Source organism: Chiroxiphia lanceolata (genome assembly GCF_009829145.1).
Source record: "Chiroxiphia lanceolata isolate bChiLan1 chromosome W unlocalized genomic scaffold, bChiLan1.pri scaffold_57_arrow_ctg1, whole genome shotgun sequence".
NCBI classification, from domain to species: domain Eukaryota; kingdom Metazoa; phylum Chordata; class Aves; order Passeriformes; family Pipridae; genus Chiroxiphia; species Chiroxiphia lanceolata.
In genome coordinates, this window is record NW_022476504.1 from 146,922 (window position 1) to 160,997 (window position 14,076).

The window sequence follows — 14,076 nt, forward strand, 5'->3', positions numbered from 1 at the left end:
ATAACCCTTATCCATCCCTTTGATGCTGCAGCCAAGGAACAGACCAGTGATTTTCACAGTGTTCCTGGATTACAGGATGTCCAAAGCCAAGGACATTTCCATCAGCACCTTGTCCTTCCTGCACATCAGAGTCACCTGAAGCCTCTGGGCCCTCCACGGTGACAGAGAGCCCCCCAGGCAGCAAAGCTCTGTCCTGCCAGGCTGCCCATCCCAGCCCTGTGTCTCTCTGGCCCTGGGGACAGCAGAGTTTGCTCTCCTTGGGCCACCTCAGTCCCTCTGCCATTGCCATCTGCCCCCACCCCAGCAGGCTCTGGAGCAAAGCACGGCTGAGGTCCAGCCCAGCTCTGCTCTGACACAAAGAACCTGCAGTCAGGGACAGGAAGAGGACAAAGTCTTGTTTAACCAGCCTGAGGAATAATGGGATCAATGACCTCCTCTATTCCTGGGCACTTGAATGACCCTGTGGATCAGGTTTGGTAGCAGGGAGGGGGCTGCAGGTTTCCCTTAGGGAAGAGGAGATCAAGAGTTGACTCTGTGTCAGAGAGAACCAGTTTCAGGTGGCTCCAAAATGGACCAGCCAGTGCCCAAAGCTGAGCCAAAAAGCAGTTCCAGAGGCACCTCTGTGATAGCCTTTTGGAGAGAGGATAAAATCCAGGGTGCTGTAATCCAGAGAGGAGTGAGAGAAATGGGGGAGAAACAACCCTGCAGGCACCAAGGGGAGTGGAGAAGGAGAAGGGAGAGAGAGCCTTGGTGGGCACCTGGCAGCCAAAAGCCAACCCCCAGCCCTGAGAGCCACAGCTAAGCCCAGCACAAAAGCTCTTTTAGGTCTGGAGGTTCTTTGCAGCAGCTTTTTAGCAGAGCTGCCAGATGGGGCATCAAAGGTGACGCTCAGCTGAGTCTGAAACCTGTGTCAGCCTTGGCTCCAGTAGAATGATGGAAGAGTATTGGTAAGAAGGGGACTTCAGAGTTCATCTATTCCAGCTCCCTTGAAATGAGCAAGGACATGTTCATTTACATTAGGTTGTTCAGAGCCCCATCCAACCTGATCTTGAATGTTTCCAGGGATGAGGCATCACCTCTTTGGGAAACCTGTGCCAGTATTTCACCACCCTCAGTTTAAAAACCTCTTGGTTATATCTACTTCAAACCTGGCTTTTTTTAGTTTAAAACCATTTTTCCGATCACACCATATCTAGGCCCTACAAAAAGTTTGTCCCCATCTCTCTTAGAAGCCTCTGTGTTGGTGCATCCTCTTCCTGTTCTCCTCAGGCCTGGTTGATGATCTCAGGAGCTCCTGACAAGCCTTGACCAAACCAGTTGAGCAATGAAGAGCCCCTGGACTGTACCAGGGGTGTGGGAAAGTGTCCCTGGACTGGACCAAGGGTGTGGTGAAGTGTCCCTGGAATGGACCAGGTGCTCCTGGATGATACAGGTGAGAACAATCCAGAGTGGAAAAGTTGGGGAACACAGGATAATCGGTCATCCCATGAAAGCCTTGGAATATTCCCTGCCTGAATCACAGCCCAAATTGAACAGTTTGGATCCAATTCCCAAATATTTTGGAAACTCCAGTCATTCCTGACACCAGGATAGAAATTCAGCAGATAACTAAAGCCAGTCCCCTTGGGAGCCCACAACCAGCGGGGCTGAGGGAGGCCCTGGCAGCTCCCCAGCACCTCCCTCTCAGTGGGACACCTCTGGCAGCCTCTCCCAGCTCGGGAACCCTCCAGTTTGCAACACTCCAAAGACCGTCCCTGATGCCCAGGACAATTCTGATCCCCTCCACAAACACTCCTCCAGCTGTGACCCTTGTCTGGTGGCAAACACAAAGGGATTTGGGGGAGTGTTTCCCTGACAAGGAGGAGAATTTGGGAGAGGGACCTTTCCACAGCCAGCTCTTGATGTGTCCACACATCTCTGCCTGGGTGTGGGTGTGAATTGACTGTGGTGGGAATGTTGTTGTTGTGAATCTTGAATTCAGTCACTGTTAAAATATTAGCAAATGCTGTTGAACCACTTGATAATTGTTCAATTGGTCAATGATTAAGTGCTACTAATGTCTTTTGCCCCCTTGTCTTTGGATCAAAATCCTTTGTGTCCTGACCCTCTTGCATCCCAAGGGTCTGTGTAAATCATTCTCTTTCATCAAAAAATATATATTTTTCATGACGTCCACTTTAAGATCTTCCTCCTTAGCTAAACTACAAAACAACTCTGATTAGCTGTAGAAATCTTGAAGACTTGAAGACAATTAAAAGAAAGGGAAATAATTTGTTTTTCTGTGTTTTAATGAGTCCCACAGTGTGTTTGGAGTTGCATCAGCTGTCAGTCCAAGATGGGCCATGTCAGAACTGGTGAGGTTGCGGGGTGAGGAGCAAAGTTGATCATCCAGGGTCAGTGTGGATCTCCTGAGGAGACACTCAGCATCAAGATCACATGGAGAACATCTCTATCACCTCTTCTCTGAACTAAAAAATATCCATAATTGAATTAAAATAAAAAAAGTACAAACTTTGAAGACTTGTTTTGAAATTGTCTTGAAGACAATTAAAGGAAGACAAAGACATCCTGAGGGATTTCTGCATTTTAATGAGCCCCACGGTGTGTTTGCAGCCCAGCCCATGACCCTGAGGTACTGAGAGAAGATTGAAGCAGCTGCTGAAGAAGTCAGAAGCCAAACTGCAAGTGCCTTGAAGCATTGCTGGGCCCCACTGAGGGCGGGCACTGCCAAAGCCTCCCCAGGGACTCCTTGGAGCAGCTCCTTGGAGGCCAGGAGTGCAGGCAGACAAAGGCTCTGGGCAGGCCCCTGCACTGCTGAGCAAAGCCTGCCTTGGTTTCGTGGAGCACAAAGGCCAAGGCCTGAGCCCCAGGCCCTGGCCCAGCAGATCCTGTCCCTCCCGGCTGGCTCAGGGCTCTTTGGGGGGCACTGGGATGGGAGGGGGAGGAACAACAAAGGCCCAAAACTGGGCAACCCCTGCCAGGCTGCTGAGGGAGGGGTGAGGCAGAACCCAAGTGCAGAACCTGCCAGGCAAGTTGGTTGTGGTGGCCTGAGTGGCAGAGGCAGCTGCCAGAGGCAAGGGGACAAAGGCCTGGGTGCCTTTGGGCCTTGCAGCCCTGCCAGAGCCCTTGGCCATCTCTCCTGCAGGCTGTCCTGCCCTGGCCCTGCTGCTGCTCTGGCCTTGCAGGCTGCACACACCCCTCCTGCTTTCCCACCCCCCTCCCAGCAGCATTTCTCGACCCTCCCTGATGTCTCTGCACCAGCTCTGGCTGTTCCCTGGAACACAAAGCCATGGGCTGATCCTGACTCCCTCTGGGGGGACCTCTTGCATCAGAAGGATCCTCGTTGAGTGACATTTCTTCTTCTTCATCTTCAGTCTGAATCTTCCACGCTACTCTTTGTGGAGATTTCATTGTATTTCCAGTATGGAGAAAAGCTCCATCCTGTCAGATCTCCTCTAGACCCTCTCCAGTTCTTCCTCATTCTTCCAGAATGGGGAGCCCCATACCCAGACAGACCAGTCCAGATGTGGTGACCCCAGGGCTGAGTCCAGGGGGTGACAACTCCCTTGTCTGGGTGCCCACACTCCCCCTAAGGCAGCCCCATGTGCAGTTGGCCTTAAATCAAGGGGCCATTCTGATTCTTTGTAAGGTCACGGAATCAAGTGGCACCGTGACACTGCAGGGCCTCATGGAACCAAAGGAATGCAGGGACACTGTGGAATCTCATGGAACCAAGGGACCATTGTGACATGTGGGGTCTCTTTGGAACAAAAGGAAGATATCTCAGAACCTCCTGGAACCAAGGGGCCACTGTGCCTGCCCAGAACTCCATGGAATCAAGTAGAGCCGCTGCCTCCTCCCCGCCGCCACACGGACCGGAGTCGCCGGCTCTGCCCCGCTTGGACACCTCTGGAGTCAGCGTGTTCTTGGGCAGCACAACTGATCTCAGACCAGAGAGTTTCCCAGATTTTTCTTTACCCCCTCTTTCCCCTTGTTTTCTTTTTTGTTCTTTGTCCATTCGGGGGACAAGGGAGAAGAGAGGCACATGTTGATCCCTGTTTTTATCTGTTTACAAAAGGGAGTTGGGGAAAGGGAGGAGAGGAGGCAATTTCTCTCTCTGCTGATGCTTTGAACTGTTCTATTGTTATTGCTGTTTTGGCTGCTGTATTTCTTGTCAGTAAACTCTTATTGTTTTCACTTATACCTCCTTGTATTTTGTCTCCTTGTACTGGTGGGGAATAAAAGAGGAGTGAATTCATTTTATTGGAGTTCCTACCTCAATATATGTCTTTAAACCAGGACAGATAGCTCAAGGGCTCCCTGAAATTTGGCATCATCCACAAAGGACTTGAAAACACATTTTGTCCCAATGTACAGAGAGATAATAAAGATGTTCTACAGTAGTGTTCAAGGGTTGGTCACTGAGGGATTTCACCAGGAAGTTGCTGCCAAGAGGACTTTGTACCATGGATTGTATTGGACACTCTTCATTCAGCCAACTTCCCACCCACCACATCTTCCACTTCTTCACTCCAGCTCTCACCAGTCTGGCCATAAGGACACCACAGCAGACCATGTCAAAGGCCTTGATAAAGTCTAGGCACAAAACATCCCCTTCTTTTTCCTCCCACAGGGGTTCTGCAATCCCTACCTTGTCCTTCCCATGCCTGGCAATGGATGCAGGAGGACTTGCCATATCCCCTTCCCAGCCTGAGCAGTCTGGAACTCTGCCAACCCTCCTTACTGCCCTGTTTGCAGACTGCTTCCATGTCTGCCTTTGCCAAGGCCCCAGGAAGCTCTGGGCTGGCTCTGGCCTTTCCAAGGGTTTGGGAGAGGTCTCCCAGTGACACTGCCCAGCCTTCTCAATAGCCCTGACACCAAAACCTTTTCCATAGCCCACACTTCCAGAGGAGTGCCCAGGACACAACACAAGTTGATTCTGGTGGTTCTGAAGACGTAAAAGGGATTTCTTCCTCCAGGCCAACCCCTCCAATTGGATTTGAGTGCAGCTGAAAGGTTTCCTCAGCATTTTCCCTGGTGCCTCCCTGCCCTGAAGGTTTCTGGCCCTCAGGCTGGAGCTGAGGGGGTTGGGCAGGTGCCTGAGGAGGGGGTAGAACAAGGGCTGTGTCCAACTGTGCCAGGAGGGCTGTGCTGGGCAAGGAGGAGGAGGCTGCAGAAAACAGTGGCACTGGGGAGGGGAGAGGAGCAGCTGGAGAGACCTTGTGCCTGCCCACGCTGGGCAGGAGCTGCCCCAGGATGGCAGCTCTGAAGCACTCCCAGGATGTCCCTGGGAACAGGAGGGGAAGACTGGATCTGAAATGGGAACCTGGAAAGCAGAGAGCAGGAGTGTCATGGGGACACTGCAGGAGAGTTCCAGCCCTGCAGCAAGGTCACAGAAGAAGTGACCCAGTCCATGCAGTGCCCTCAGAAGATCCCACAGCATCCTGGAGATGCTGGAAGGGAGTCCAGCTCTGCTTCACAAGTTCCCAGGGCCTGTCCCTGCCTGTGCTCCAAGGGCTTCCAGCCCCCAGGACTGTGCTCAGAGAGCACTCAGGCCTTACAGCGAGAAAGGGGCTCAGGAGGACAGTGTGGAAGTGGCAAGAGAGCAGCTCTGCAAAGACCAAGCCCTGCTGCTCCCTGGCAGTGCTGCTGGGCTGGGATTATTGTCCCCTTCCCCTTTGCAAATACCCCCTGTCCTGCAGTGTACTGTCCTTTGGGAACATCTAAGAAGAAGGGTTGTGGACAAAGAAGGCACTGCAGGGTCCTTTATTTTGTTTAAATACTCAGAGGGCACAATTCATCATTTATACCCATCTGGGTCAAATTTAGTGGGTAGACACTAAATTCGAAGGCAGATGCATAATAATATTTAATTGCACAGAAAATTATTGCCAGAACAATCCGATGACCTCCAAGGAAAACCTCAGCAGGAAGGCTGGGCCATTAAGGCGTCCCATTCTGAATGCTACACACCAGTAAACAGGCTCCTGAAAAGCATCCAGATATCATTTTTCTCAGGGCATCCTTGAGCTCCTGGTTCCTGAGGCTGTAGATGAAGGGGTTTAGTGATGGAGGCACCACTGAGTACAGAACTGATAGTGCTAGATCCAGGGATGGGGAGGAGATGGAGGGAGGCTTGACGTTTGAAAACACGCCAGTGCTGATAAACAGGGAGACCACGGCCAGATGAGGGAGGCAGGTGGAAAAGGCTTTGTGCCGTCCCTGCTGAGAGGGGATCCTCAGCACAGCCCTGAAGATCTGCACATAGGAGAAAACAATGAAAATGAAACAACAGAACACTAAACAGCCACTAATCATAAGAAGCCCAATTTCCCTGAGGTAACCTGAGTGTGAGCAGGAGAGCTTGAGGATGTGTGGGATTTCACAGAAGAACTGGCCCAGGGCATTGCCCTGGCACAGGGGCAGGGAAGATGTATTGGCTGTGTGCAGCAGAGAATAGAGAAATGCAGTGGCCCAGGCAGCTGCTGCCATGTGGGCACAAGCTCTGTTGCCCAGGAGGGTCCCGTAGTGCAGGGGTTTGCAGATGGCAACGTAGCGGTCGTAGCACATGATGGTGAGGAGGGAAAACTCTGCTGACATGAAAAAGGTAAAGAGAAACAGCTGTGCAGCACATCCTGTGTAGGAGATGGTTGTGTTGTTCTGGAGGGAACTGTGCATGGCTTTGGGGACAGTGGTGCAGATGGAGCCCAGGTCTGTGAGGGAGAGGTTGAGCAGGAAGAAGCCCATGGGGGTGTGCAGGTGGTGGTCGCAGGCTACGGCGCTGAGGATGAGGCCGTTGGCCAGGAGGGCAGCCAGGGAGATGACCAGGAAGAGCCAGAAGTGCAGGAGCTGCAGCTCCCGCCTGTCTGCAAATGCCAGGAGGAGGAACTGGGTAAGGGAGCTGCTGTTGGACATTTGCTGCCTCTGGGTATTTGTTTCCAACACAGGAGAAGAAGACAATAAGAGACCAGTTAGCGTGGACTTATCTAAACAAAGTCAAAGCTGTATTCTACAGACACTCCCCATGTCACACACAGCCAGCCTTTGGATTTCCTAGGAGATCTTCCTTCAGCTCCAGTGCTGGGTCCCTACTCAACAGTACTTCTGTACAGGGGTTTCACATAACAAGGAGATGTTAAGGGACAGTTTTCCAACCTGGAGGGGAGTTCACAGCTTGGAAGGAAACCTCAGGGAGACAGCCAAGTGTCCTTATGATGGCATTTGATTTAAGGGGACTGAGCTCCTTCCCCAGCACCACAGGCTGCACTGGTAGGGGTCATATTCCGATCGCAGGTGCAAAAAGGACATCTCAGACTACTCCTGATGGGTCTAGCAGAGGTGATGCTCGTGTTGTCCACAGGTAGAGCAGTAGCTGAAAGCACATTAGGAAGCTCAGACAGACTTACTGAGCACTCACAGTTCAGATGTCTCAGGGACTTGTCAAAATTAATACTTTCTTAATGATTTATTCCTCCCATTCCTCGAAAGTAGGAAACTGGAAACACAATCTCAGGAAATTTCCTTAGCCTTATAAAAATCTTCGTCTTGGAAATATTCTGAGAGGGAGCTGAAGCTCTGAGCATGTCCTCCTCCTCTACACTCCAGATACTCTCAGAGTTGCACTTAGAGAATCTGTAGTTGGTGGGCAGTGCCAGCTTTCCCAGATGCCTCCAAAAGCTGCAGTCCCATTGCCCTGCATGAACAGACTTCCTGTGCCAAGATCTGTTAAAAATTCTCCCCCAGTGAGGTCTCAGCATCTTCCTATGTCTGAAAGACTTTAACTTCTCTCTGCCTCACTCCCCTGCCCTTGGTGCTGCAGGCAGTGCCCTCAGCCCTGCTGGGCTGTGCAGAGGAGCTGCTCACCAGCAGAGCTGTCTCTTTGAAGCTCTTCTTGCTTGCCAGGAGCTCCCTGTGTGCCAGGAGCCCAGCCCAGCTCAGCAGCACAGCAACAGCCCCAGGCATTTCATGACCCTCAGGGGGTTTGATGTTGTTTACATGAGACTCAGTCCCTGAGAGGAAGTTCAAACAACTTTTCAAGAAGTCAAAGTGAGATGGAAACACTAAAGTTTCCTTTAGTGCTAGTGAGTCTCACTGAGGGACACAACTGAGAACGTGTCCCCAGGTTCCAGTTAGAGCAGAAAACTGCAGACAGTGATGCCAAGGATGGACAAGCAAGGGAAAGGTGGCTCTGATGCTGAATAAACCTTGACTTGTTTTCTTAATCCAAAGGGCCAAGCCCTGACACTCAGCCCCTGGGAAGGCAGATCCTTTCCCTGACTCATTCCTCAGGGCTCTTCCTGGGGCACTGGGATGTGGGATGTGCAATGCCAAGGGCAGGACCATGGGGTGGCACCTGCCAGGCTGCTGAGCAGGGACAAGGAGGCCACGAGGCCCCAGGGCTGCAAGGGCCACTCCCCTCCTCCTGGCCTCAGGGGCACAGACAGCAGCCCTGGCCAAAGGCCTGCAGAAGGTGGCTGTGTCAGGGCCTTTCAGCTTCTCCCCCTCCCTGTCTCCTCTCCAGCCCAGGCTGTCCTACGGTGTCCATGCCCTGCCCCTTTCCCTGCAGGCTGTCATCATCCCCCCGGCTGCCCCACCTGGCTGGCACCTTCCTGCACTGACATCTCTGCGTCCTCCCTGGCTCTTCCTGCACACACAAAGCCTTGGGCTCATCCAGACTCTTTCTGGGTGAGGTGTTGGATCACAGAACTGCTCTTGGAGGGAAATTCTTTTCTCCTCGTGCCAGCCTGGACCTCCCCAGCTGCACTTGCCATTAATTCTTTTTTTCTCGTGCTGTTTTCTGCTACAACAAAAGCATCCACCCTCTCTGAAGCGACTCTTCAAGCACTCCCAGGGTTCTCTGCTGTCCTCTGCCTGCACACCACTGAACCCACCACTCCTTTGCCCCTGTGCAGTGGTCATATGTTTGAGACCTCCAAACCCCTTCGTGGGACATCTCTGAGCACTCTCCAAGGTGTCTGCAGATGAAAACATGGTCTAAGATAGTCACAGGGATACTTTTTATCAAGGCCTGTAGTGGCAGAACACAGGACAATGGTTTTGAAATGAAATAGGGGAGGTTTCTATTGGAGAAAATGAAGAAATACTTACCAATGGGGATTGCAAGAACTGCAACAGAAGAGGATGTCCCATCCCTGGATTTGTCCAAGGTCAGGATCTTTGAGCAGCCTGAATTAGTGAAGATGTCACTTACCGTGTCCAGGGACTTGGACCTCATGAGCTTTTACGTCCCTTCCAAGCCAATCCATTCTTGATTCTTTGAGTCCCAGACTCCTTCTCCAAAGAATTTCTGTTGCTAGGACAAGAATTACCATGTTTTTGGAGAAGCCATTGTAAACCCAAAAGGTAAAAAATCAATTCAAGTAAAGTTCCAACACCTCCGTGTGGAAGTTTCACTAAATGGGTCAATGGAAGAGCCTCCCAGGATGACCTTGCCAGTAGAAGATGGAGGATTTTCTTTGGGGTTTGAATCTTATGATGGGCAACAAGAAAGCACATTTGGAGACTGTGCAAGGCTTGTGGTGAGATCTCTAATGAAGAACCAAAGGAAGGGAAATGGTGAGATCATGGTGGTTTGTGAAGGAACAAGTGTGAGAAAGCAGAGAGAAAAGGGATGAAAAGGCTGGTCACGGTAAACAGGAGGATGCTGTAAGGGGGGTACTTTTGAACTGGATGATCAGTGGAGCATAGAGGCGTGAGAAAGGAATAGTATTAGGATGTGAAACCAGCTAGAGTATGGTACAATGTAACTTCATGGCACAAGCTAATTGTAAGGTCCATTGTGCTTTTTAGCAAGTCAGCTTGATATCTCCTATTATCAGAGCTCAGTTCTTCCTTGGTTTTGCTACATACTGCAAGATGGATACATCTACCCTTGAAACACAATGGTAGAGGTCATACACAGGGGTGAGAAAGATGATGATGGGAGGAAGATTCTGTGGGCAGGGGTCGCCGGCCCCTTGCCCTACAGCAGGGCATGCACAGAGTGTTGCTCTCAGGTGATGAACAGGCGGGGTTTGGCTGCCATTCAGGCATCACCTTATACTGGGTACTGGCCCTACGTGGTGTAATGTGGAGCTGATAAAATGGGGTGTCAGGACTGCTGGGGTGAGCAATACTCATCCTACCACCGAGACTGTGTTGCTCCATGGGGACGCCCGCTAAGCACGGGCACCGACCAACTGCTGCAGATCCTGACAGCCCTGGCCTGTCTGTGTGGGTCAGCACAGTTTATTGAGAGGAAGGAACTGAGAGAACAAACTTTTCTTTTTAATATCCTTTTAGTGTTCCTTTAATTCCCCGTTTTATTATTGAATATTGTTAAGTTGTTCATAATATTTCCCCTTTCATTTCCCTTTTTACTAACCAATATTGTGTTAATAGTTATCCATAATATTGTGTTAAGATCCCTTTTTTGATATCCCTTTAACCCCCCCTTTTTTCACTAGTTAATACTGTATTAAATGCTGTTCATAGTATTTGTTTTAATGTGACCCGATAAGGTAGTTATTTTGTATCCCTTTTTTAGTTTTTGATTCCTCTTGCTAAGCTTATTACTACTATTATTATTCTCACTGTAATAAAAGATAGTGTGTGTGTTTGAATATTTCTGGCACTTGTCTTTATTCCGGACATGTATCCAAATGAACTGTTACACATGGAATCATGGAATCGTAGAATCATGGAATGATGGAATCATAGAATCACAGAATCATGGATACATGGAATCATAGAATCATGGAATCACGGAATCATGGCATCATAGAATCATGGAATGATAGAATCATGGCATGATGGAATCGTGGAATCATGGAATCATGGAATCATAGAAACATAGAATCACGGAATCACAGAATCATGGAATCGTAGAATCATAGAATCATGGAATCATAGAATCAGAGAATCACGGAATCGTAGAATCATGGAATCGTAGAATCATGGAATCTTAGAATCATGGAATCACAGATTCATAGAATCATGGAATCACGGAATCATGGAATCATGGAATCACGGAATCATGGAATCATAGAATCATGGAATCACAGAATCATAGAATCATGGAACCACAGAATCATGGAATCATAGAATCATGAATCATAGAATCATGGAATCAGAAACATGGAATCATGGAATCATAGTATCACAGAATCATGGATACATGGAATCATAGAATCATGGAATCACGGAATCATGGTATCATAGAATCATGGAATGATAGAATCATGGAATGATGGAATGATGGAATCGTGGAATCATGGAATCATGGAATCATAGAATCATAGAATCATGGAATCACAGAATCATGGAATCATAGAATCATAGAATCATGGAATCATGGAATCATAGAATCATAGAATCACGGAATCATAGAATCATGGAATCTTAGAATCATGGAATCACAGATTCATAGAATCATGGAATCACGGAATCATGGAATCATGGAATCATGGAATCATGGAATCATAGAATCATGGAATCACAGAATCATAGAATCATGGAATCACAGAATCATGGAATCATAGAATCATGAATCATAGAATCATGGAATCATAGAATCATGGAATCATGGAATCATAGAATCATGGAATTATAGAATCATAGAATCATGGAATCATAGAATCACGGAATCATAGAATCATGGTATCATAGAATCATGGAATTACAGAATCATAGAATCATGGAATCATGGAATCATAGAATCATGGCATCATAGAATCATAGATTCATGGAATCATGGAATCATAGAATCATGGAATCACAGAATCATGGAATCGTAGAATCATGGAATTATAGATTCATAGAATCATGGAATCACGGAATCATGGAATCATGGAATCATGGAATCGTAGAATCATGGAATCGTAGAATCATGGAATCATAGAATCATGGAATCACAGTTTCATAGAATCATGGAATCATGGAATCATGGAATCATAGAATCATGGAATCACAGAATCATAGAATCATGGAATCATGGAATCATAGAATCATGGAATTACAGAATCATAGAATCATGGAATCACGGAATCACGGAATCATGGAATCATGGAATCATGGAATCATAGAATCACAGAATCATAGAATCATGGAATCACAGAATCATGGAATCATATAATCATGAATCATAGAATCATAGAATCATGGAATCATGGAATCATAGAATCACGGAATTACAGAATCATAGAATCATGGAATCAAAGAATCATGGAATCATAGAATCATGAATCATAGAATCATGGAATCATGGATTCATGGAATCATGGAATCATAGAATCATGGAATTATAGAATCATAGAATCATGGAATCACGGAATCATGGAATCATAGAATCATGGAATCACAGAATCATAGAATCATGGAATCACGGAATCATGGAATCATGGAATCACGGAATCATGGAATCATAGAATCATGGAATCACAGAGTCATAGAATCATGGAATCACAGAATCATGGAATCATAGAATCATGAATCATAGAATCATAGAATCATAGAATCATGGAATCATGGAATCATAGAATCATGGAATTACAGAATCATAGAATCATGGAATCACGGAATCATGGAATCATGGAATTATAGAATCATAGAATCATGGAATCATGGAATCATAAAATCATGAATCACGGAATCATGGAATCATGGAATCATGGAATCATAGAATCATGGAATCACGGAATCATAGAATCACAGAATCATGGAATCGTAGAATTATGGAATCATAGAATCATGGAATCATGAATTCATGGAATCATGGAATCACGGGATCATAGAATCATAGAATCATGAATCACAGAATCATGGGATCATAGAATCATGGAATCATGGAATCATGGAAACATAGAATCATGGAATCATGGAATCATAGAATCATGGAATCATAGAATCATAGCATCATGGGATCAGAATCATAGAATCATGGAATCATAGAATCATGGAATCATAGAATCATGGAATCATAGAATCATGAAATCATGGAGTCGTAGAATCATGGAATCATAGAATCACAGAATCATACAATCATGGAATCACAGAATCGTGGAATCATAGAATCACGGAATCATGGAATCATAGAATCATGGAATCATGGAATCATAGAATCATGGAATTGTAGAATCACAGGATCAGCTGGGTTGGAAGGGACCACCGAGATCATCAAGTCCAACCCTTGATTCAACCCCGCCGTGCTTCCCAGACCATGGCACTGATGCCACATCCAGTCTCACCTTTAACACCACGAAGGATGCTGACTTCACCCCCTCCCTGCCCAGCCCATTCCAATGCCTGATCACCCTCACTGTAAGGAAATTCTTTTTAATATCCAACCTAAACCTCCCCTGGCACAGCTTGAGACCGAGCCCTCTTGTCTTGCTGATGGTTGCTTGGGAAAAGAGACCAACCCCCATCTGGCTACACCCTCCTGGCAGGGAGTTGTAGAGAGTGAGGAGGTCTCCCCTGAGCCTCCTCTTCTCCAGGCTGAATAGTCCCAGCTCCCTCAGCCTCTCCTCATAGGACTTGTGCTCCAGTCCCTTCCCCTGCCTCGCTGCCCTCCTCTGGACCTGCTCCAGCACCTCAATATCCTTCCTGAACTGAGGGGCCAAGAACTGGACACAGCACTCCAGGTGTGGTCTCACCAGCGCTGAGTCCAGGGGAAGAATCACTTCCTTGGACCTGCTGGCCATGCTGTTCCTGATCCAGGCCAGGATGCCATTGGCCCTCCTGGTCACCTGGCCACACTCTGACTCATGATCAGCTTCCTGTAAATCCACACTCCCAGGTCCCTCTCTGCCTGGCTGCTCTCCAGCCACTGTGGCCCCAGCCTGTGGCACTGCAGGGGGTTGTTGTGGCCAAAGGTCAGGACCCGGCACTTGGCCTTTTTGAACATCATCCAGCCCCTTCCAGTTCCTAAATGAGGCTCCAAGGGAGCTGGAGAGGGATTTTGGACGAGGGCCTGGAGTGACAGGACAAGGGGGAATAGCTTCACAGTGGTAGAGGGCAGGGTGACATTGGCAGCGGCCCTGAAATGGGGTGAGAAGGCTCGGGCAGCAGCTTGTCCTT

At 48.2% G+C, this 14,076-nt stretch overlaps 1 protein-coding gene across 1 annotated transcript; it reads right to left on the reverse strand.

The window, feature by feature from the left end:
- Nucleotides 1–5,943: 5,943 nt before the first annotated feature.
- LOC116781542 (olfactory receptor 14A16-like) lies at nucleotides 5,944–6,915 on the reverse strand. The gene has a single exon (XM_032677203.1). It carries the CDS (start codon nucleotides 6,913–6,915, stop codon nucleotides 5,944–5,946), a length of 972 nt encoding a protein of 323 aa, XP_032533094.1.
- Nucleotides 6,916–14,076: the final 7,161 nt, after the last annotated feature.

What these genes read in the sequence shown, in the direction of transcription:
- LOC116781542 (XM_032677203.1), bottom strand. Translation starts at nt 6,915, where the DNA reads ATGTCCAACAGCAGCTCCCTTACCCAGTTCCTCCTCCTGGCATTTGCA.